At 35.0% G+C, this 24368-nt stretch overlaps 1 protein-coding gene across 3 annotated transcripts in view; it reads right to left on the bottom strand.

Moving 5' to 3' along the window:
• The window catches only part of SCN2A (sodium voltage-gated channel alpha subunit 2), a 134841-nt gene that overhangs the window by 55047 nt on the left and 55426 nt on the right, over positions 1-24368 (bottom strand). For 2 of the 3 annotated variants that reach the window (XM_038584698.1, XM_038584699.1), the window contains exons 4-13: positions 18452-18541; positions 17285-17413; positions 16619-16710; positions 15460-15732; positions 12853-12916; positions 11365-11506; positions 11017-11223; positions 8948-9235; positions 3471-3818; positions 255-387 (exon numbers count right to left, since the gene is read on the bottom strand). In XM_038584698.1, coding sequence (XP_038440626.1) covers positions 255-387; positions 3471-3818; positions 8948-9235; positions 11017-11223; positions 11365-11506; positions 12853-12916; positions 15460-15732; positions 16619-16710; positions 17285-17413; positions 18452-18541 — 1766 coding nt within the window. Of the gene's footprint in view, positions 1-254; positions 388-3470; positions 3819-8947; positions 9236-11016; positions 11224-11364; positions 11507-12852; positions 12917-15459; positions 15733-16618; positions 16711-17284; positions 17414-18451; positions 18542-24368 lie in introns of those variants that run through there. The other variant, XM_038584700.1, reaches the window with a different exon arrangement.

Raw genomic sequence — 24368 nt, 5'->3', positions numbered from 1 at the left:
GTTTAGAATTTAATCTGTAAAAGCAGTATTCCAAGTATATCTTGAATTTGCAGTAGCTTCCTGGAGCCTATATAAAAATCTGAATGAGACAGTAGAATCTATGTTTTGTACGTGGACTTTACCTTTATCTGGTAAAAGACATAGTGCTGATGTGATATAAAGTCAGGAAGAAGTTTTTTGGAATTTATGAAAGTATTTTTTTCATCATTACCAAAGCACCACCAAGTAGCTCTGCTGTAAGACTTTTGACGTACCTTCCATGGTGTTGGTCAAAATACTGGCTAGACTCATTGCTCTTTGCCTTGTGGTAGGATCTTCCAGCAAATCCATGGAAACATGGTAAGAACTGGACCGTCTCTTTCTTAGTTCTGTTTCAGTAGTTGTGCCCTGAAAATAAAATTTCAGATAAAATAACTATCATTCTTAAGGGTAGCCAACCCCAAAGTGTTCCTATAACAGGTATTACTTAACTAAATGTCCACCAGATGAGAATAGCTCATTAAGGTATTGCTGGAATCAGCATGGAAGTGTTTGAAAGCCCATCAGATTCTCAGCCTTCACTGATGCCTGGGTTTGCAGTTAGGATGGACTTCAATTCCTCCATGGTGGAGCTTTTGGCTGGAGGGATCATGTCTACCATTGCATGGATACTCTTTTAGCATTTCAACCAATCCTACCTAGGACCTCAGACTGAAACCCATCATTCCTTGATTTTCTCTCAGGTTGAGTTATTAGATTGTTATAGACACTTATTCATGGTTTCATGTATGGAAAGAATTTTTAAGGCTTCCCTAATATGCATTAGTTAACAGTTCTCCTAAAATGTGAATTCAACTTGTAAAACGCTTTTGTTCATTACATATAGGTCACATTTCCTAAAATCCTTAATAATAAAAGCAAATATTAGTACTAATTTAAACTGTCTTACATTTACAAACTGACTCCACAAAACATCGACAAAACAAAACATCCTTGGTGCTGAAACTCTAATTTAAGGCAATAACACCGATTTGGGGAACTTTGATTTTTAACCATGATAAAGTGATTTGATAGTTTTCTATTCCAAAATAAACTCACCAAGATTTCAACATGGGCAGAAATTTACTCCTACTTTAGGAGATCAAACAAAGAAATTAATTATCACAGGAAGAAAGGGCAAAACTCAAGCATTTCAAATGCAGATCTGAGTGCTAATAACAAAAAAGAAATCATTTTTAGTTCTATGAGGATTCTCCCTATTTCTAAAAAGCAATGAGTCCTGTTCATCTACACTGACTTTATTGTGGAATGTGTAATTGACATTATTTTATCAACCTGCATACTTCTAATGCAGACATATTCAAAAGCAAAGTTTCCACTCAGTTGATATGATTGCCATTAATGGTGATAAACATCCATATAAATGCTATTTTCTGAGATACTCCTTATATGTATGCAAAGAAGTTGTGGATTTGTTTTTGTTTGTTCAACTAACACTCATCAAGATCAGCGATGCTCATATTTCATCACGTGTAAGTTTCATCACGGGAGGAATTTCCCTGACTTTGTTCTCTTCAGTCTTTTGGTCTAAGTAAGTCTTGCTTGTACTAGAAATCTCTTTTTTTTTTAACCATTTTATTGAAGAATGACTGACATGTAAAAAGCTGTGTATACTTAATGTACAAAATTAGTGTACATTAAGTACACTAATTAAGGCCACAAATATCTCTATCACCTTCCAAAGTTTCCTCCCATCCCCTTTATTTTTGTTGCTGTTATGATTTGTGATGAGAACATTTAACATAAAATCTACCATCTTAGCAAATTTTAAGTATATAATGCAGTATTGTCAACTATAGGCACTATGCTATGCAAATCTCCAGAACCTATTTATCTTGCTTAACAGAAACTTTGTACTCTTTGGCCATCAAACTCACAGAAGCAGAGAGCAGAATGGTGGTCACTAAGGGTTGGGGAGAGGGAAAATTTTTTAAGAAGCATCTCAGGGAATTCTGATGTAAGTAGTCTGAGGGTGAAGTATACTTTGAGAAACACTGGGTTAAAATGAAAATGTTTGCTTCCTTATCCATTTCTTACTCTCCATTTAAGAAAGTTAAAAAAAAATTCAATGGAAGGCAATATTGCAGTATGCATAGAATGTAGGTTTAATACCCAGCATACTTGTGGTCAAATCTTAGTTCCACCATGCATGGGCCTCAGTTTCTTCCTCTGTAAAATAAGGATAATATCAGTAACTATGATAAAGGGTTGTAGTGAAGACTTACTGAACTAACACATGTAAAGTGTTCTGGGCAGGGTCTGGTACATAGTTAGCTATGGTTATTATAACAGAGAAGTTGACATCCCCTCACTACAAAATTATACTTTTTTTCACTATTTTATCTGACTCCAGGTACTTGGACTTTGGGAAAGTAGTGAAGAGAGGCCATGGGAAAAAAGTGATTAATGGTTATTTTTGTAACCTAGGAAAGAGGTAAGAAGCTCCTCTATTAGGTGAGAGAAAGCTGACTCTGTATGATTTTAATGTGGCTGAAAGAGCTTATCCAACTATAATAAATGGGATTGTATTTAAAAAATCATACAAAGAAGATTTCAATATGATTCGGCAGACTATAAAATACAACCAAATGGCACTGCTAGAATGTTTTTATGTTAGCCAATAAAATCTTATTTAATACCAAAGTTTAAAAGAACTTTATGTTTTACAAAGGAAAATGTCAAAATATATACCCCTGTAAGTATCTGCTATTTAGTTGAAACTCTTTCTTATATGCTTGATTTAGAGCCTGTTTACAAAAAGAAATCATGACTGTAATATGAAAACTGAAATCTGCTCTAAAAATTGCAATACATGACCCTACCAGGCACTTTGAGTGACTTCTTTACCACACAAACATATGATGGATGGGGTCGTTTGAGTGGGTGCTAAACATGTCACAACACTCTGACCGACAAAGAAAAAGAATGTGGCATCGAAGGATTTAGATGTCTTTAGTAATAGTATGTAACTTCAAGAGGAAGTATCAAATCCTCCTTTCAAAGAAACAGTGGTGATAAGATCCTTAACTTGTGTATTTAAATTTCTTGCATTTCATTTGGTTATCTTAATTAAACATTATGTTTGATAAATTGTTGCTGTGCTTTTGGACAAGTTTCATACCCTGAGGCCTTTAAGGATATTTTTTTCTTCTTCCTGTATAATGATTCTAATTAGATTCTATGAGAGCCAATCTAAATTTTTAAATAATTTGTAGAAGCATCTAAATAGAACAATTTGACAACGTAAGCTCCTGGACTGAGCCAACCCCAGCAAAAGATTTAGCCAACGTAAGCTCCTGGACTGAGCCAACCCCAGCAAAAGATTTAACCCCAGCAAAAGATTTAATTCCTGGATATGGAAATCAAAAAACACCACCTCCTGTGCCAGCCACAGGTCCCTTCCCAACAGTGACAGTTTTCAATGGCCTCACCTCCGGAAGGAGCTGTCCAGCTGGAGACGTGAGGGCAGAAGGGCCCCCAACCAGCGAGACGACCCCGTTGCAATCCACTGCACTGTGCATCTTTCCATTCACCGGCAGGATGGGGATCACCCTGGAGGCCCGGCTGGCCTGGCTGACATTGCTATGACGCCGCTCTCCATGTCTGTGTGGCACAAACAGAGAGTCTCTCCGGCTGTCATTGTCTTCAAAGGTGCTGTGCTCATCATCAGCAAAGTCGTTCTCAGAGCCAATATCCTTTGTTCGGCCTCTGAAACTGAAAAGGCTCGCCCTACTGTTGCGTCTTGGAGAGAAAAGGGAGCCACGGATGCTCAATAAAGACTGAATAATAAGAAAGCAAACAAAACACAGATGAACAGAATTAAGAGCAGTTATCTTCAAAAATATGAGACTTGACTCATTGTTTCAGATTTGTTGACTTACCTAAAGATAAGTCATGGGACAAGTTGGAACTTGGGGCAACTGCTGGCGGTATTCAGGCACTCTCTACCAGCTTCCCCTTTTCTGTTCTGCTTTCCCTTTTTCTCCCTTCCTTCATTTTTTTTTTTTGTAATTTTCTGTCCTTTTCTTACATTTTACACATGCTAGATAGTCACAAGCACCCTTCAACATTATTTTGTCCCAATGTTGGCACCTAGAACAGAATTTTTTGCTAGACACTATTCTAGAAGCTAATCTCATTTAAAGTGCCAATGGAAAGCATCTAAACACACACCTACATTTAGATCCTTTGAAGCCAAAAATATACCCAGTAAGAGCTCACTGGTGACCACACCCTAATGCAAATCTTAACACAGAGGACAATAAAATCAATCTTGCTAGTAGGCCTGTTTAATTATAGTACAAGGAGCAGCTTCTCCCCCTTCCCTTTGCATATTTTATAATGTCTTCATGAATAAATTAAATAAATCAAGCTGAGAGAACTGTATGATTCATTCCCTGATTTTCACTTTTTCAGATTTCTTTCAAGAAATCTGAAAAGCACCATATTCACAAAAGTCTGGTTTTCACTAAGTATTTGGTCACAATCATGACACAGATTTCTAAATGGCCACATTGTCACTGCCACCATGTAGTTTTCCTTGATTCTTAAGCACAGCAGCATTGAACACAGTGAATCACTTCCTGTTTATACTGATTTACTTTTCTATCTTCACTGTAGTAAACACTTTCTTGCTTGTCTGATACCCATTTCTCTTTCATCTTTCAACAGTAACCTGACTATCCTTTACAAATGATCCTCAGTCAAGACTATGACCCAGGCCTAGCCAGCAAGTGCATTCCATACCCTAGGCCGTAGAGAATCATTTAAAGATGGGCAGGGGACCCTGCTTGGTCCATTGGCAGCCACCGTTGTCTTTTACAATCGTTGAGAAAGAGGTGCATTTTTAATTGGCGTTGCTGAGAATATTGAATATAACTTTGAAGTTGCAGTGGCACCTTGCCACTCCTTTGGAGGAACCTGGGCTTGAAATATGGAGAAACACTTGGCCATAATAACATGTTTTGAGCCTTTAAATCCAACCATACCTAAAGCTACTCACAGAGGTTATTTATCTGACCTAATCAGTTCTCTCTCTCTCTTTTTTTTTTTTTACATAAGTTGGCTGGAGTTGGATTTCTATGATTATTAATAGAAAGAACAGTAATTTTATCACTTAAATGTTATTAGTTTGATCTTTTTCTTGCCAAAAGATTTAAAGCTAACTAAAATTATTTTGTACCTACATATGTTTTATATTTACTGAACAACAAGTATGCTTTCAATTTTCTTTTTGGCTAAAGAATATTTTTCCTCAATAATTCATATAAACATCTATAAAACATTTGTAAGCTTTAAACACTATCTTATGTTATGGGATCTTATTCATTATTTAAAGAAAGAGGGACATTTAAAGAGACTGATCTACTCTCCTAAGAGAAGTTCCTTCTTTTCCTGTTCCCATTTTTTTTTTATCTTATTACCAACTTCACTAGTAAGATTCCTTTTTTTCTTTTATTGTTTTCCATATAAGTAATTATTTTTATGTCTCTCTTAGACTACCCAATTTCTTTCATCTCATTGTTCTTCACATGGGACTTTGAATAAGCTATAAAACATAAGAGTTACAAGATTTGTGACTTACTGGCTATCATTAGCTCAAAAAGGCAGGCAATAAATGCTTGGTAATAAGAAATAAGGTAAGAAACTATATGTATGCACTACATATAGTGGATACATATAGTTAACTACAAGTACTCCACTTAATTAGAGCCAGTAGAAGGCTTGGAGGGAAATAAATTATAAAACTGCACACAAGGTTTCTCTAGTTCAAAGGTGAATTATGCCATACAAGAGCACAGTTTACATGAGACAACTGAATGAAAAATGATTGTGCCCCATCTGTTAACATCAACTTCTATTGCTTACATTAATTATATAAATCCATAACAATGAAATCCTGCACCATATATAAAAGATGGTCAATAAGAAAAATCTGCCACAACAAATGAATCTCTAAAAAGCAAAACTCCTGCTTTATTATAAATAGGGAGTGAACTAATAACTTAAGGAGCTTGACTTATAAAAGTTTCAAAATAAAATATCCAGGGACACCTAGATGACTCAGTTAGTTGAGTGTCCATCCTTGGTTTTGGCTCAAGTCATGATCTCAGGGTCATGGGATTGAGCCCTGCATCAGGCTCTGCACTCAGCATGGAGTCTGCTTGAGATTCTCTCTCCCTCTCCCTCTACCCCTCCCCGACCCCTCCCCCTGCTTGCATGTGCTCTTTCTCTCTATCTAAAGTAAATTTAAAAAATCTTCTTAAAAATAAAATATCCAGATTTTCTTGAGACTTGATTAGACTGTGCTCTTGACTTCCTTCTCTCCCATCTCCCACACTAAGAAGTCAAATTGAAGTCTAAGAAATATTTCATACAATCTACCTACTCTACTGAGAAAATTATAATTTTGCAATAAAACTTCCATTATATATATATATATTTTTTTTTAAATAGAAATGGTTACCAACACAATTAATTGCCTTTCCATCATGTCTCCACAAAACAATAGTTTTTAATACTTTGTGGTCTTGGACTTTAAAAAAACCTAACAATGAACCCTTTCATCGCTATACCTTAAAAACCTCTACCTTCCTTGATATTTTCCCTATAACTTCCAGGGACTTGGAAAGTGGAATTAGTATAAACTTAGGGTTCTCTCCCTCCCCTCTCCCTGCCTTTCTCTTTCTCTCCCTCTTCCTCTTTCTCTCTCCTTCTCCATCTTCTTAGCAATTTATCTATTTACCAGACAAAAGGAGAGTTTTTCGCTTCTTTAAAATACAGATACCACTTAAGAAACTAATATCAATCTGAGCCAGATGTTGCATGCTGTATAAGTCAGTAATCACTTATCAAGCCCCAGTAGCCAGCAAATAAAGTTGCAAAGATGACAGTACTGGGGAAATGTTATATCTGTGAGAAAATTTGCAGAAAGAAGTAGGTCAGAACTTAACCTTTTCAGGCTTCACTATTTCCTCTGGAATTAGTTCTATTGGATTTGAACTGAAGCAAATTGAAGAGACTCTTTGTGGCACCTGGTGATCTGCAGTTTCAAATTTAGGCCATTTTACCTTTAGTAACCTACCTTCCTTCTCCCCCCCCCTTCCACCCCTCCTCCCTTCTTCCTTTCCTTCCTTTTCAACATGACCAATGCTGTAAAAAGGGGATTTGATTTTTAAGGAATTCACGTTTATTAAGATTAATGTCTCCACTAATTAAATCATAATGATTGTGACAAAAACGTGAATAAGTATAAAATGTGGAATTAAAAACAAAATTCTATTTTAAATATAAAATCAACCCCACTAATCCTTTAATGTATTGTATCTCATAATGTTATTTGGACTTTGAATGAATCGAATTTACCTATAAAAATTTGACACATATTAAATATAAGATTTTGTGAGATGGTATATACTACAAAATGTATGAAGAGCAAGTACAATCCTAAATATATGTATCTTTTTAGTGAAATTAAATTGTAAGTTGCTTTATCAGTTTTTAAAAATATTCTTTCTAGTTAGGCTGATAAAGAGGAGCTTCAGTGTCATTATCAATTTTGAATACCGCTTCAGCCCTTAATAACTATATGACAATAGGGCAGCCCGGGTGGCTTAGTGGGTTAGTGCCACCTTCAGCCCAGGGCCTGATCCTGGAGACCTGGGATCGAGTCCCACGTCAGGCTCCCTGCATGGAGCCTGCTTCTCTCTCTCTCTCTCTCTCTCTCTCTCTCTGTCTCTCTCTCTCTGTCTCTGTGTCTCTCATGAATAAATAAATAAAAATCTTAAAAAATCTACATGCCATTGGGCAATTAGGTAATTATTCAACCTCACTGGACCTAATAAATAGTGAAAATAATACTAATGTTAGCATTAATTATGACAGTGTAAAAAAGAATACCAAGGATAAAACAAGCACTTGATAAAGAATACAGCCCTCCCCTTCTCTTCACATCTGTAGACTGGGGACAACAATTATAGTACCTACTCAGGGCTGTAGTGAGGGGCTTAAATTGAGTTTAGATTGAAAGCTGCAATGTATTAGGTAAGTGTTAGCTATTATCACTGCTATCAATGTTGTTCTAATTGTTATGGTTACTAAATAATACTAAGGTTTCACTACTGGTGAAATTGTCTTTTTGAGAAACTCTGTATTTCTGGTAATTCTCTTGGTGATTTCAAAAATTAAGGATCCTAAATTTCAAAGTTTCAACAGCTCGTGTTGGTACAAAAGCCACAGGCACCCAGTGAACATTTACTGCAATATATAATCAGGGTTTTTAGTGCAAATCTTACATTAAACATGAGAGAGATAATCAAGTGCAATTGAACACCACTGTTTATTTAGTGTCATAAATATTCCTCAGCACCCCACCTAAGAATTTTGGCTACACTTCTAGAAAAATTTTGCTTCAGTTCTCCTTGAAACAAGAGTTTGAAGAATGATTCTTCCGATGAAGTTTTGTATGTGAATGGGAACAACTACACAGATGGTCTGAAAGAACACATGGTTCATTTCTAGGAACCTGCCACTCAGAAGACCCATAGTCACTGGGTCCAGGCACAGTAGTGTAGCTAAGAAGGGATGGGGACCATCTGCTGATAATTTCTCCTGTAGAAAATTGTCCCAAGATGTTTGAGTCTTCAGCAAAACCTCAAAACCATAAATTTCCCAAGCTCAGTGGGATATACACTCTAAAAATGCTTTCTTGGGATTTTAGAAAGTTGTAAAACTCACAAAGTCTCGGAGGTGACAAACACAACACTTGATCATTACAATTCTGAAAGTACCGCACCATCCAAGGAGAAGGTGGTTTTATTTCTACCAAACTCTGGCATATCTTAAAAAAAATGGTCTGTTACGAAAACACAATTTCTGCTAATATATCATTGGCTAATGATATATTTACCTGATGTGGAGAAGAGAACCTTTTTTCATATGTCAGCCTGCTTCCTTCTAAGGAAAAACGGAAACCTTTTCTTCTTATACTGTCTTCGGATTCGGATTTGCGAACCCCATCTTCCTTCTCTTCTTCTCCAGACTGCTCTTTCTGCTTCTTTTTCTTCCTTCTGTTTTTCAGCTCTTTTTCACTCTTGGAGCTCAACTTTGATGCTACTGAAGAACTCTCTGAGAAAACTCCTATCCCACCAGCACCACTGAACTCTCTTGATTCTGCAGATGCGGCTGCAGCTGCTGCCTGGAAGCACATATGTGAAATGGTAGTTGCATACAAACCTTAAAAACTTTATCCCCATTTACTGCTTAATCTGTCTTCAATATCATGAATACAATCTTGAAAGACAATTCTCCATTATGGTCCATATTTTGGAAAACCATGCATTGTCATTAGACCAATTAAAGAATTAAACTTTAAAGACACATGGAAGATGATACGTGTGACTTTGATGGAAACTTTAAAGATCTGGCCTCTTACTATGCTCTCTAATTATTCAATAATATTAGTAAGACATTCAAATATCATAACAATTTTTTATGACTTAACCACTCTATTAAGAAGGAAACAATTTAAGAACGATTTCCTGTTTTAACCTGATTTATCACACTTCCACTTGACAATAACTTTTAGCACCAGTCTAAATCATTGAACTTAATTCAGCCAACTATTTTAATAAATGTTTTGTCTGTCTTTCACATAAGTGGAGCATTTCACTAAGAAATGTACAAGAAAGGGATCCCTGGGTGGCCCAGCAGTTTAGCTAGTGCCTGCCTTTGGCCCAGGGCGTGATCTTGGGGTCCTGGGATCGAGTCCCACATCGGGCTCCCTGCATGGAGCCTACTTCTCCCTCTGCCTGTGTCTCTGACTGTCTCTGTCTGTGTCTCTCATGAATAAATAAATAAAATCTTTAAAAAAAGAAAAAGAAATGTACAAGAAAAACATATTACAGAATATATATATATATATACATATATATATATATATATATGAATCTCAGATCAATGGCTTCTGACTGAATTTCTAAATTATAATAGTACAGCTTTGGGAAAGACATAGTATTCTAGGTTGTTGCTGTTACCTCAGTATATTTTATCTACCTGACCTTTATTAAATATTTAGGATACTTAGTATTAAAGGAGAACTGTAGTCAAGATCCAAGGGAAGCCAAAAATAGGCATTGGAATAGTTAATGCCATTAAGTCAAAGAAATACAATTAGAGCAATCTTTGCCTCATTTCGAAGTCTTATCAAGCCCAAATTAAATTATTTTAACCGAATAGGAGGCAAAGAATGTAGTCATTTACTATATTTACATACCAGGGCTTTTTTCTTATGCAATCCATAAACTTGCGTTTAAACACCCTTCAGGGGCACTTGATGGGATGAGCACTGTGTGTTATTATATATGTTGGCAAATTGAACACCAATAAAAAATAAATTTATTTAAAAAATGCCAAAATAACAAAATAGATTAATAAGTTTTTCTGGGTAAAGTAAGTAAATAAAGAGAATTTGTTCATTTTTTCAAAAATAAATAAATAAACACCCTTCAAATAAAAAAATAAATATTATATATGTCTTTGTTTTTCCAGATTCTAGGAAATAATCTCGGTTTGACTCTGTTTTCTGACCTTTCCCCTCTCTACTGACACTAACAAAGAAGCAACTATAACAAATTCATCTTCCCCAGGAAATCAAGAAAATACTTCGATTGAGGGCATGTAGGCCTAAATATTTTGTGAGTCTGAGTAAATGAGGAGTCACAAGGGAGAAAAAAGTGTCATTAAAGCAATTATAGTTCTTGATGTTTTGATGCCATCAGCACTGACAGTAATCAACATAAAATAATAATCTCCTAAAAATCAAACAGGTTTCTAAAACCAAACAAACACATATGACATGTTTCAAATGCTACTTTTATCCATTGCTGATTTTGTGTAGTAAATGCTACTGACCTCATCAGTGTGGTCACGGGATTGAAATCAACAAACACAAAAGAGTTCTATGTTTGCTAACTATACCTGAGCTTCTTCTTGTTGTTTTTTTAGTTGTTCGAGCATCTGCTGAAATTCAGCTTCTTTCTGTTCAGCTTCCTCAAGAGTTGCCTGATTCTGTTCCTCGTAGGCCATAGCCACCACAGCCAGGATTAAATTTATAAGGTAGAATGAGCCCAAGAAAATGACCAGCACAAAAAATATCATATATGTTTTCCCAGCAGCACGTAGCGTCTGCAAAAATGTAAGAGATGTTTTATTAAATTTTATATAGATATTACAAGTTCACACTCCCAAGTAATAAAGTATTTTGTAGCAGTTCCCTTGATCTCAGTATTTCATGCTTCCCAGAGGAATCATTTTATCTGTTCTCACCAGTTGGTAAAGGTTTTCCCAGAAGTCTTGAGTCATGAGACGAAATAATGACAAGAAGGCCCAACTAAAGGTATCAAAGCTTGTATAGCCATAGTTGGGGTTTCTACCAGCCTTCACACAGATATATCCTTCCGGACACTGGCTGTAATTAGATTAAAAGAAAGAGAAAGTCAGTACTGCAAGTCTGCTGGGTGACTTCCCTGTTTTTATAGATGCCATAGTCTATTTTATACGACAGTAGGGAAAACAGATTTCTCTCACCTTACCCAGCACTTAACTCAGCACTATGTGGACTGATTTACATAATAACAGAATGTATTAAGTCTATTTGTGTGTTCCTCTGTGATTCATAATTGTCATTATATTTATCATGTCTCCATATAAAAGCAATCATATCATGATGAGTATCTTCTGGGACTTGTAGACATGAACAGAAGAATAGTCTACCCAGAAAAAAAACAATTTTCACTGAAGGTATCTAGAGGCAAAGTGTGCGTGTGAGTGTGGCAGTAGGGAAGTGGGATGAAGGAACAATGGATGGGGACACATGGAGATGAGGGAGTGACTCTGCACACTGACAGTTTCCTAGTTATGACCGTAATGATCAAGCCAAACCTGGCCTCAATATTGTGCCTGACATTTCTGGGCTACATGATCTTGGGTAAGTCTCCCAACTTTCCTAATCTTCAAGTACCTCATATGTAAGAAAGGGCTAATGACAGAACTAATGTCCACAATATCATCTTCCATTGAAGAACATCAGACTTATTCTATGGTTCTAAATTCTTACCAAACAGGGAAAGGTAATTGTTTCTCTGAATTTTCCTAGGCTTTAGCTCCAGGTGCAATACTTCTTAATAACAAAGTTCAGATGTCAATCATAATAATCAAAAGCACTTATTGAATGCTGTAATAGCTACATACTCACTAATCCATTTAATCCTCACAGCAACTCTCTTATTATACCCATTTATCACATGAGGAAACTAAGGCCAGGGCAGGGGGTATTATTTGTTAGAGTCAGGCTTGAATCTATGCAAACTTTCCAGCCTGCGCTCTTAACCACTTTGCTAAAATATGCTCGACACACACTCACCATGACTCAGATACTGACATTATCTTCAGAGATCTTACATTTGAAGCCATGGAGACCACATTAGCATATATAAAATATCACACTTACAAAAGTACATGCTTATGAATTCCATTAACTTAATCTTCTAATACATATGTACTGCTTTTCTGTTTTCCAATGAACTAATTTGGAAGATTAGCTGTGACCTAGTATGGAAAAATAATTGCCGCATATAAGTGTGTGAAGGAGGTGAGAATCCACACTTATTTCAGCTATTTTGAGAATCAGTGTGAAGTGGAATTTATGGAGGGCTCTGAATGAGGAGCCAGCGAGGGCTGGGTGGGTGGGAGGTGGCAATGGACTTGGGCCGATGGAGCAGTGTGGACTGTAATTCAATACGAAACATCACTTACCCTGCATCTGAGCTGTTGCCACAAAGCAGAGCATCATTTTGCCCTTCCAAAAAATAAAAGTGACCTATTTAAAGAGTAAGGAACAGAAAGAATCATTTAAAAAAAAAGCCCTCAAAACACTTGAGCCATTGTGTTTAGGTAATACACTTCACAAATTTTTTCAACCAATATGAAATGGACAAAATAAAAAGATGTACATGGCTAAGTGAAAATATTTTAATAATAACTGAATACTAAACAAATACCAAAATATAAAATTTTTAATTAAACAAATGTTTGGAAAATCTTTTTTAAAAAAGAATTTTTAAAAGGAAGGAATAACTATTATAGCATTCTCATGTCAGCATTTATTGCAAATGTAAACTCAAATTGCTGGGGATAGTTAAAAAAAAAAGAATTGCCAAATTAAGTCTGTTTGGCACAAAAAGTGAGAGAAAGGGAAGCCTTGTTGCTTCAAATTGCTTCCATGCAAGTAAAATTTTACTTTATAAGTACTTTTTTGCCTGGACTCAAAATAGATTCAGACATTTTTTTCCTACCAGTTTTAACTTAATTTCCTGTGAAAAGTGGGGTTCAGTTTTTTTTTCTTTCTATGATGCTCTAAATAAGTATTGTGTTTGGGAGTTTGGCTTGATTACTGTCTTTTAAAGGAACAGGATAAACTTGTTTTTTTGAAGATATATAATTTTCTAAGTATATCTAATTTCTATTCTTAGGAAATACCTTATATATAACTTTAATAAGTTGCAAAGATGGTCTCAAAAAACATACACGTACATAAATGTACAAATTCACATACAAAAACACATAAACACTAAAACACATACATATACTCCACAAAAAATTATTATAATTGTTTTTAGGACTACTTAAAGCCTATATCGAAGGAACACCCTAATGTACTATGCAGGGAAATATGGGCCATAGGTTTGCAAAAAGTTTTAGATCCTTACCTCACAATATATACCAAAACATATTTCTAGATTATTAAAAATTGGAGATTTAAAAACAAATCTATTAATATAATACAAAGAATATGTGTTTTCTGTATAGAAGCATTTTCTAAACTTAGAGAAAAATGAAAACAAATTTGATGACTGTGTTGCCTAAAAAATAAAATCACTTAAGCATCACAAACAAGCAGTAAGATGAAAAACAAGCTAAATATATTTGCCCAAAAAAGACAAAATGTTAACATGCTTTATAAATTAAAGAATTCATATGAATTTCTCCAAAATTTACTATCACTTGATGAAGTAATGGGTAAAAAAATCAACAGATAATTCACATTTTATGAAATATAAAACTTGCTAATGATACTAATAAACATAGTTTAACAGTTCTACTGCAATAATTCTTAAGGAACAAGAGGAGCACTTTTCTTTCTACCAAAAGATTTTAAAATACAGTAATAGTCAATATTAGGGAGAGTTCAGTAAGATGATCAGTGACGTAGGGAGTATATAGTGGTATGATCTCTCTTTAGAGCAATCTGACACTCTATCTCCATAGCTTTAATCTTGTTATATCCTTTGATACCCACTCCCATCAACCAAACTCTATCAATAGAAATTTATCTGAAGGAAATAATCAGAAATAGAGAAAAGATTAATGTGCAAATATTGTTACTGTGCTGCTATTTTAACATTGATAATTAAGAAACCTCATAAATAATGAAATTTTAAAAAACTATCCAATGAATCTTAATCTCTGCTATAGAAATCTTTATAAGAATACTAACTCTTAAAACAATTTGAAACGGGATGAAACTTCAGATGGTTCTAAAAACTAGGAAGGATGCCTTAGAATCAGTATCCCAGTGGAATACTGATAATCAGCAGACCAATGGGAGTTTGTTAGCTAATTGCACATGGAGAAGGAGGGACTTAGACATCCAAATGACAGAGAGGCTGGCTTCAACGATAAGAAATCATACTGATGTATATGGCCTCATAAGTCTATGTCCATTCCTAAATAAAACCAAACTATACTGATAAACGACTCTAATACAATGATTGACATTGAAAAGATAAATTACAATAACAGTTTGAGTTCACACTTTCCCATCATCAATAAGTGAATGGATAATTTGGGACTGCTTAACTTTCTGATAAGTACACAAATGCCTATTTCCATCTTGGTGAATGATTTCTCTATTTCCAGTGCATTTCATATGCACTCAATACATATAGTGAGTCAACCAAATAAGGCCAAGTTATTTTTCTCCAGTGTTCCTAACCATGCATTTCAGCGTAATACACCATTCAAACTGCTGATTTATTTACTAATGACTGAGAATTCCTTCCTGACCAATGCTTACCAAGTTTTTTTTGTTTGTTTATACAGCATAAAATGGTATTGCTTTCAATGCTGGTTTAGGAAAAAGATAACGCATTTCCAAATGATAACTTCTATCATACGACTGATAGGTAAGGAAAAAGGAGCAAAATATCATTATCATAAGGATCATTTGATTTCCATATCACATGTATTATCTTAAATTGGTTAAGTCATTTAGTTCACATTAAAATTGAGACAACTTCCTGCTATATGTATTTGTCTAATTAAAGGACTAAACAACTTAATGGTTAAAAAAGTATATCTTACTTTTATCCTCAATATATTCATCCCAGTTAAACATGCTCACTGTCCTATTGAACATGGTACCGTTCCCATCCAATGAATTATTAAAGAAGGAAGTGATGTTTATTTCAAAGGAAGAATTATCTGGGGGCCATTGCAAGCATTTATTCCGCAGGTTGCCCATAAACAGCTGCAGTCCTATGAGTGCAAACACACTCAGACAGAACACAGTCAGAATCATTACATCAGAGAGCTTCTTCACCGACTGGATCAGGGCCCCCACAATGGTCTTCAGGCCTATGAATAAAATCAGAGGGAGGAATGTCAATATACTATTCAACAGCTACTTTGTTGACAAAAACATCATGAGCTTGTCCTGGAAAATAAAGATGTCATGCAGAATGCCAACAATATTAGTTTAATGTTTGTGACTAAATAACATTTTCATGAAAAGCCTGTAGCTGGTGAAAATGAATGAAAGCAGAACTTGTATGTTCGTTAGAAAACCGTGAATGGAAATGAACCGAAAGTGTTCCAAATACCCCTCAGAGCAAAAGAAATGATTTTGTTATTCATGCTTAAACATCAACCTTGTGTAAATATTTTGCTTGTATTTGCAGATGTCTTACTCCCTAACCTCTTATTGATTTTAGAAAAATCTATATGAATAAAGCAGTAAGAAATCTTGAAGTCAATGGATTATGAAGTTAAATACTTGTGAATTCTGCAAGTTTGAATATGGGTTAAAAAAGGAAGACATCTGAAAACTGAGCCCCATGCAGCACTCATGCTATCTCTTGCTCTTTCATTTATCTGCAGATAAGAAAATCACCAGTTTTCAACCTAGATGGTCAAATTTGCATCAGTCTGAACGCCTCACAGTTTAGCTTCTATGCGGAAAGCTTGATGTAACAGGATGCAAACCATGTAGCCTGTTGCTGCAAATGCCTCATGCAAAACTCGTTAAACTCAAAGGCTGATTTAGAACAGTTTTAAAGAAAGCAAGAAGTAAAAGCAAAGAATCAAATCCATCCAAAATATGATGTCCTGATTCTTGCTTTTTTTTTTTTTTTTTTTACATATTTCTTTGCAACGTGTGACAAGCAAAAAGCTTATGCACAAAAAGCTGAGATTGTAGCACCAATGCAGTAAAGTCAGCCTCGGTGTTTAACCTAGCTCTCACCTGGAATGACTGAAATTGTTTTCAGTGCTCGGAGAACTCTGAATGTTCTCAGCGCTGAGACATTGCCCAGATCCACAAACTCTGTCACGTATCTGTAATAGGGAGTTCACACACAACACAATAACAAAACACAAGAAACAGTTGGAGATATAAGGGGCCTACCACCTTATACCAGTTTCTTCTTACCTGGAATTACAGAAATAGTTTTCAAAGCTCTCAAGACTCTGAAAGTTCGAAGAGCTGAAACATTGCCTAGGTTTACAAATTCTGTTACATACCTGTAGAATTAAATCAGAGTTATTCAGAATTTCGGGAAATCTAAGTCTACGTTGGTCTTTCATCAAGACCTTTTCAACTTCAATGAGTGTTGCCATGAGATTTCCCAATTAAGAGAAAAATGGAATTGTCTTTAATCATTATCTATGTTACTTGGGTACTTTATTTTACAACTTTACAGTCCTAATTGAATCCAAAGTTATACAATTTACTACTAGATTCTTAATTTCTCCAAAGTGCATCATTTGATTAGATGAAAAATATTCTAAGTTCCCATGAAAACTAAGAAAAATGCTTGATCTGTCAAGGGAAGCCACCAAGGAGAAATATAGTGTAGGCCCCCACCAATGATCTATTATTCCAGGATGGAAAATGTATGAAGATACTTACGCAAAAGTAATGACTGTGAAATCCAACCAATTCCATGGATCCCGGAGAAATGTGAAATCTTCTAAACAAAAGCCCCTTGCAAGTATTTTTATAAGTGATTCAAATGTATAAATTCCTGTAAAGGTGTACCTGAGAGGAAATAGCCAAGCCCACATTAAAGATCTAGTAGGCAATTGACATGTACATGTGTTAAAGGAAATCTAACAAGCAAAAATTAGAAGCTTCCATATGGGTATGTACTATCTTCCTATGATGTAAGCTTAGATAGAGTTTAAGGCAAAAGAAACATCATATTCTAAAAGACATTCTCATTGAGTATGAGTAAACAAGTATTGTATTTGCTACATTAACTAATTTGAAATATACATAGCTTATAATATCTATATGATGATATTACCTGAAATACACTGGCTATTGGTCTGATTTAAGCAAATAGGTATTAACCTCTAAATTAATGAAGCATTGTGTTTAATAAAATATGTATCATTAAGTGCCATGAAATATATACTAATAAAAGATAGGTGATAGCTGAGACGCTTGGGTGGCTCAGTTGGTTAAAAGTTGCTCTCTTGATTTCAGCTCAGGGTATGATCTCAAGGTTGTGGGATCAAGCCCCTCATCAGGCTCTGCACCCAGTGGGAAGTTTGCTTGAGGATTCTCTTTCTCTCTGCCCCTCTCCTTGGAGGTGCTCTCTTTCTCTCTCTCTTTCTCTATCTCCCTCTCTCTAAAATAAATAAATCATAAAAAAAGAATAGAAAAGAAAAGAAAAAAGAAAGAAAGAAAGAAAGAAAGAAAGAAAGAAAGAAAGAAAGAAAGAAAGAAAGAAAGGTGATAGCCATGAGAAAAGAACAGATAAACTAAGCATAACTTTTATCATTGGATATTAGTAATCACTGAAGATATTCAAAAGAATATGAGACTCACAAAGAAGATAAAGGGCTACAAACATTGGCAAACAAGTACAGTAGTTTGAGCTAATGAATGAGCCACTGCAAGCTTTGTCCTATGGAAAATTAGTGGTTGAAATGATCTTGAATCATTGTTTAAACTTGTCTGGTGTAGAGGACCTAGTATGATTTGCTAAAGAAAGTGATGGAGTTTCAAGATAGTAAATTTGAAAAATAAGGGATTACAGTATTGAAAAATATTTTTTTATTTTCTACTTACTCCACATTCTTTGTCCAGTCTGGAGGGTTACTCATGGTCATAAATACACAGTTGGTGAGAATAGTGCACATAATGAGCACATTGAATAAAGTAGAAGAGTATTGTCAAGGAAGACAAAATTCAATGGAAAAATCTTACTTTTTACCCCACCATGCCTTTTACATCATGAAGCTTAGAACTTTTATGCCCTTATTATTTTATTCTTGAGTCCAACTTTTCCATTTCTGTAATTCAACAACCACATATTTAGGCAATGTCAGGCCAAGCCCTCAACTATTTTGAGGCCATTTTTTAGGGGTTTCTTAGTAATTAAAGAGATGGGTTCATTGATAAATAATTTATCAATTTAAGTTTTTTAAATGACAGATTCTACTTAACTATTGAGCTGCAAGTTTAGTGTGTCTGTAAATCATGACAAAAATTCAACAAAAGAATTTAAGTGATCACTTAAATTCATTATAATTCCATTATAAGGATCATTCTGGTAGGATGTATTTAATATGATCCTTTTTAAGTTGAGTGTATAATACATGGTAATTGCTGATAAAATTTGAAATAGTAAGAAAAGATGGCTGATATTAGTGATGGCATGTCTTGGTTTTGTAACTGTGGCCAAATTACTTGTAATGTACCTAAAACTCGGTTCAATTCACTATAAAAGTGAGAAAAAATTCCCATTTCACAGAATTGCTATGAGGATCAAATGAGTTAAAATACACAAAAACTCCTATGCTTAAGGTGCCTGGTAAAGAAAAGATGCTCAATAAATTGCTTTCCTAACTTCCTGAATCATAAAGAACATAACTTTTAACAAACATCTGGTTTGTGTCACTGTACCCACTTTGCCTTTGCAGACAGAGCTGATGTCCTTCCCTTTCCTTTATACCGAAAAACAATGAAAACTCAGAGAAAATATATTCAGCTGTAAGATAATTAAAATAACTTTCAGGGTTAAGAAAAAGCATAAGAAAGATTCTGTTGCAATTATGTAAAACCACAACCTTTATCAATGTAAATTCAGACGCAATAATAAAAATCCCAGAAATTGAATAGATGCTATTTATAATCCTTCTTACTCTTAATTTTTATTATAAATTTTCACATTACTGGCACATAACAAAATAGTAACATGATTTTAAGTGCAGTAAAATAGGACAGTGAGTAGCCAATGCTGCATTAATCTACAATGGAAATTTCTTTGCATCTACAACTGCCTTTAGTCAAAGTAACTCATTTTTCATTTTTACTAACAGTGACAGAAGGTACTTGCTTACTTCTCAGCTTGTTCCAATGCGTCTACATAAAAACAGTCCTAACTGAATGATGTGGATCAGCCACGTGAGGGCACTAGAACCTAGAGAACACTTTAGAAAAAAAAAAAACAAAACACCATTTGGAAGAAGAAACATCTACTTTTTCTTAATTGCTAGAAATAAAAGTAAAAAAAATCAAGATGATTTGCTATTAGTATATAAAACTAGAAGATCTTCTCCGTCTGCTGGCCTGCTAGGTCCTACGGGAGAAAACAACTCCCTTTGGCAGTTGGCACCATCCTAAAAATACATGGTTCTGAACCCCCACAGTCCTCTACACAGTCCTGTATTTCTCCACTTAGCTCCATCTCCTACCCTCTGCAAACACAATTCCAATTTTCTAATCCTCTCTGATCTCCAACCCTTCCCCCAACCCCACCTTTCCACCTGAAGCTGATGTCCTTATTTCCTACTCACTGAAAGAAAAGATAGCATCAGACTGCCAGGTCTCTATTTCCCATCCCCAAGCTAATAAACTTCTCTGGAAGCTTCAGGACCTATTCTTTATTCCCACCTGTTTCAATGGGGAAAGTTTTCAATGCCTCCACTCATACTCTGGACACCTTCTTCCTTTCCAGAATACTTCAGAAATCTCATCACTTTTTTTCTCTTAGGTTCAGTATCTCCCACACTATTGGGAACTTCCTATCAATATAAGCTTGCTTAAGCCTCTCTTATCTTATCCCTCTTATTGGGAGGGCAGACTTTCTCCCAACATTGAATCTTCTGTAAGTACTTATAGCCCTAATTTTCCTCCTTTTCACAGCCAAACTTCTTGAAAGAGCCATTTATCTTTTCTTGCCCTCATGTACCCAGTACATCTTCAGCCTACTAGCTTTTCTATCTAAAGATGGTAGAGTCTTTATATTTTTTCACTAAAGGAAAGGTCAATTTTGAGTTCTTATTTGACTTGCTCTCTCAGCAGTATTCAGCAAGGAAGATTCTTCCCTTTTTCATTATGTTTTCTTCCCTTCCCTTTATTGAAGTCCTAATTCCCTGGTTTCCTCATGCCTCGTGGGCAACAATTTCTTTGCATCCTTTGAAATGTTGCAATTCCCTTTAAAAAAGGAGATATGATATCTCAGCCATTTCCCCCCTCTCCTGCTATATTCATCCTAGCAGAGTTCATCAACAGAGTCAAGTACCATTTATGTAGCCACCATCTCAACAACTTCTCTCAAGGTTAGACCTCTCTGCTCAACTCTCCACAATCAAGTGTTCAAAAGGCATCTGTACTATATATCTCATTGATACTTTAATCATTTAGAAGAATTTGAGTTCTAAAACTAAGGTAAAAATCTTTTCATCTCATCCTTCCCCCCGACCCTCCATACTGCTCTTTGAATTCCTGTATCTTATAAAATATTCCATGATCCAGCCAGGAACCTAGAAGAAATCCCAGATTTTTCTCTCTCCCTAAACCTCTGCATCCAATTTAGCACCAAAATCTGTCAATTCTATCTGTTATCACTGGATTCAGTGCACTTTTGCATCCTCCTATCACTAAAAAATCCAGTGCCACCAAGTATAACTTAGATTATTGCAGTTTCCTCCAAACTGGTCTTTCTGAATCCATGTTTAGTTCTTTTTGATCCATTCTGCATCTTGTGCCAAAATGACCCGTGTAAATGCAATTTGGATGATTTCAATAGCTTTCCACTATTCTGAGGATGATGATCTAACACAGTCTAGACTGTAGAAGGTGTGACCCCTGTCTACTCCTCTAGTTTTGTATTTTTTACTTGTTTTTTTTTTGTATTCTTTACTCTTAATTGCATTCTTCTATGTTACTGTAATTGTTTTACAGCATCTAATGAAATACTCACTTTCTCAAATAAGAGTCTTTGCAAATGCCACCTCCTCTCCCTACAAATGCTCTCTACTGCACTATAGCCAACTTATACTTATTTTTTAGTACTCATTTTGAAAAATATTTCTCATAGAAAGTTATTCACCACAATACCTCACCTTTTTAGGTCTACCAGTTATACATCCCCATAGCATCTTATACTATTCTTCCAATGACTAATTTTAATGCTGATCTTTTCTTCTACTAGACAGCTTTGTGGGCAGACACCATGTCTATAGTATTCCCCCACTAAATCCTTGCCATTTTGCACAGTTGACTACTGAATGAAATAAAATTTGCAACTCATTTACTACTAAATGGAATGACATTTTTCCTTTTTAATGATTTTTGAGGATTGATTGATATGGGATAAAAATACAGCATGAAATTTGTCTTCATGTATATTGAATACTCAAGTTTCTGCACTTCATTTTTTGAAAGAGAACAGAAGGCAAACATAGGTGGAAATTAATAACCTCATGGGATTTATGTCATATAATGATCTGAGTCATGGTTTTATGACCCTTAAAAAAGATTTACTCTTTATATTGGTAGAATTTAATAATATATAATGAAGTTAATATATAAATTTCAATATTATTAAGCAATAGAGTGATTATTGTCCTGTAAGTCACAATTAATGAAGTATTTATGCTCAAATAGGAATTTTCCATATTGCATGACTATCCTTTTAATAATAAAAATATACTTAAGTTAAAGATCCTGACAGACATTCAGGAAAGGAAAGCAAATAAAACTATTTTGTTTTTAAAAGAAAATAAGTGACAACTACAGTTATCTTTTTTTATAAATAGCTTTTTATTTAATAGGTATCTCTAAATAGGTTGTGTATTAGAATTCATCAACTTTTGAAAATCACTGTGGATTAATTTTATCAGTTACATACTTTTAAAATTCCTGGAATTTGGTTAATGACTTTTTGTAGACTTTTGTAGGGTTTTAGATAATCATAATGAATATACAGGTACCAAAAAGATGTGGGTATGGATTTTGTATTGGTGATACCACAGGTTGAAAAAGCACAGAAACCCCACATCAAGACAGATTTCAAGAGGCAAGAACTAGTAATAAAATATGTAAATCCTACATTATTTTCTAAATATATAGGCCAAGACATTAACAAAGTATATATATATAGAGAGAGAATATATGTATATATAGTATTATATAATATACATATTTTATATGTATAAAATAAAATATATTTTATACATATAAAATTTTTATTTTATTTATTTATGAGAGACACAGATTGAGAAGCAGAGACATAGGCAGAGGGAGAAGCAGTCTCTACGCAGGAAGCCTGATGCAGGACTCCATCCCGGGAATTCCGGGATCACGCCCTGAGTCAAAGGCAGATGCTCAACCGCTGAGCAACCCAGGTGTCGCAACAAAGTCTATTTTTTCAAAATAATGTATCCCCGAACAATATTTCCTGAAGAGCTTGGGAATATAAAATAAAATAGAGGAAGACTAACCTTAAATAATTTCAGGAAAAAAGGCTCTTTTAATCTATTAATTTATTTATGCCAGGTATTAATAAAAATGTGTTAACCTTTGATCGGTACTGTCATTTGGCAAATATAAAATATTTTCTGCATGTATATGATGAAAAAAACTTCCAGTTCATACCAAATATGGTTTATGTAACCTTTGACATGAAACCCAATATTTAAAATATTTTAAAGCACTGAAGGAGGGCACCTGGGTGGCTCAGTCAGTTAAGCGTCTCCTTCCTCTCAGGTCATGATCCCAGCATCCTGGACTGAGGGGGGAGCCTGCTTCTCCCTCTCCTGGCTCATGTTCTCTCTCACTATTTCTGTCTCTCTGTCTCAAATAAATAAATAAAATCTTAAAAAAACAATAAAGCACTTGAAGGACAGGCCAGATGCATCTTTTACCAACTATTTTAGCAAGTTGCTTAATTCTAGGATGTTCAGTTTTCTTATGTAAATATAGGACTAATGCTTCCCTTAGAGGATACAGTTCTTTTTATTATCATTAATCATTTGTTTATTGAATATAACATGGAGGGCATTTCTTTATTATTCTTAAAGAAGGGTCAGTCATTGTTTGGGAGTCTGTCCAGGGACTTTGTAATGTTTTATAATATCCTGAGGATGTTGCTGAGGTATTCTTTAAACTAAAGGGAGAAAGCAATTTAACATTAGAGTTTTGTTTTTGTCAACATAAAAATGGAAAATTCAAAGCAGAGTAGGCTAGACCTGTTTCCACCTATCAGTACATATTTCCAAGCTAGCAGAAATATTAAATAAATGTTATATACATCCTTTTAACTCTTGAGCTGTTTAATTCTATGCCTAACCATCTTCCTAACTGTGTGATATCACATGAGGACTTTTGAGCATTAAGAGCAGGGGAAATGGATATTGTAGGTTGTTCCCTCTCCTCTCCTACAAGCCTACACAGTTCTTTGTAGGGAAAACCAGAACTTTTTTTATTTCTACATGGACACCATATCATTTTGGAATGACTAAAAAGCCTACTTCTTATTTAATGAATTAGTAAGTTGAAGCCACTGAAAATAACCTTTGGAATGCATACGGACAGCAATAGTGGCAATGCACCTAGGACATTATACCTGAGAGTTTTCTTCTGTTGGGTGGAAAATGCAAAGAGCACTGGGCTGAGGATGAGAAGACTTGGTCTGAAGTATCAGCTCTGCCACTGACATAAAATGTAGCCTTAGAAAGGGAGTAAACAGGCCTGGGAC

Source organism: Canis lupus, chromosome 36, assembly GCF_011100685.1.
Source record: "Canis lupus familiaris isolate Mischka breed German Shepherd chromosome 36, alternate assembly UU_Cfam_GSD_1.0, whole genome shotgun sequence".
Taxonomy (NCBI): Eukaryota; Metazoa; Chordata; class Mammalia; order Carnivora; family Canidae; genus Canis; species Canis lupus.
The sequence above is the reverse complement of the archived record's forward strand: the minus strand, read 5'-3'. Positions and strand labels throughout refer to the sequence as shown.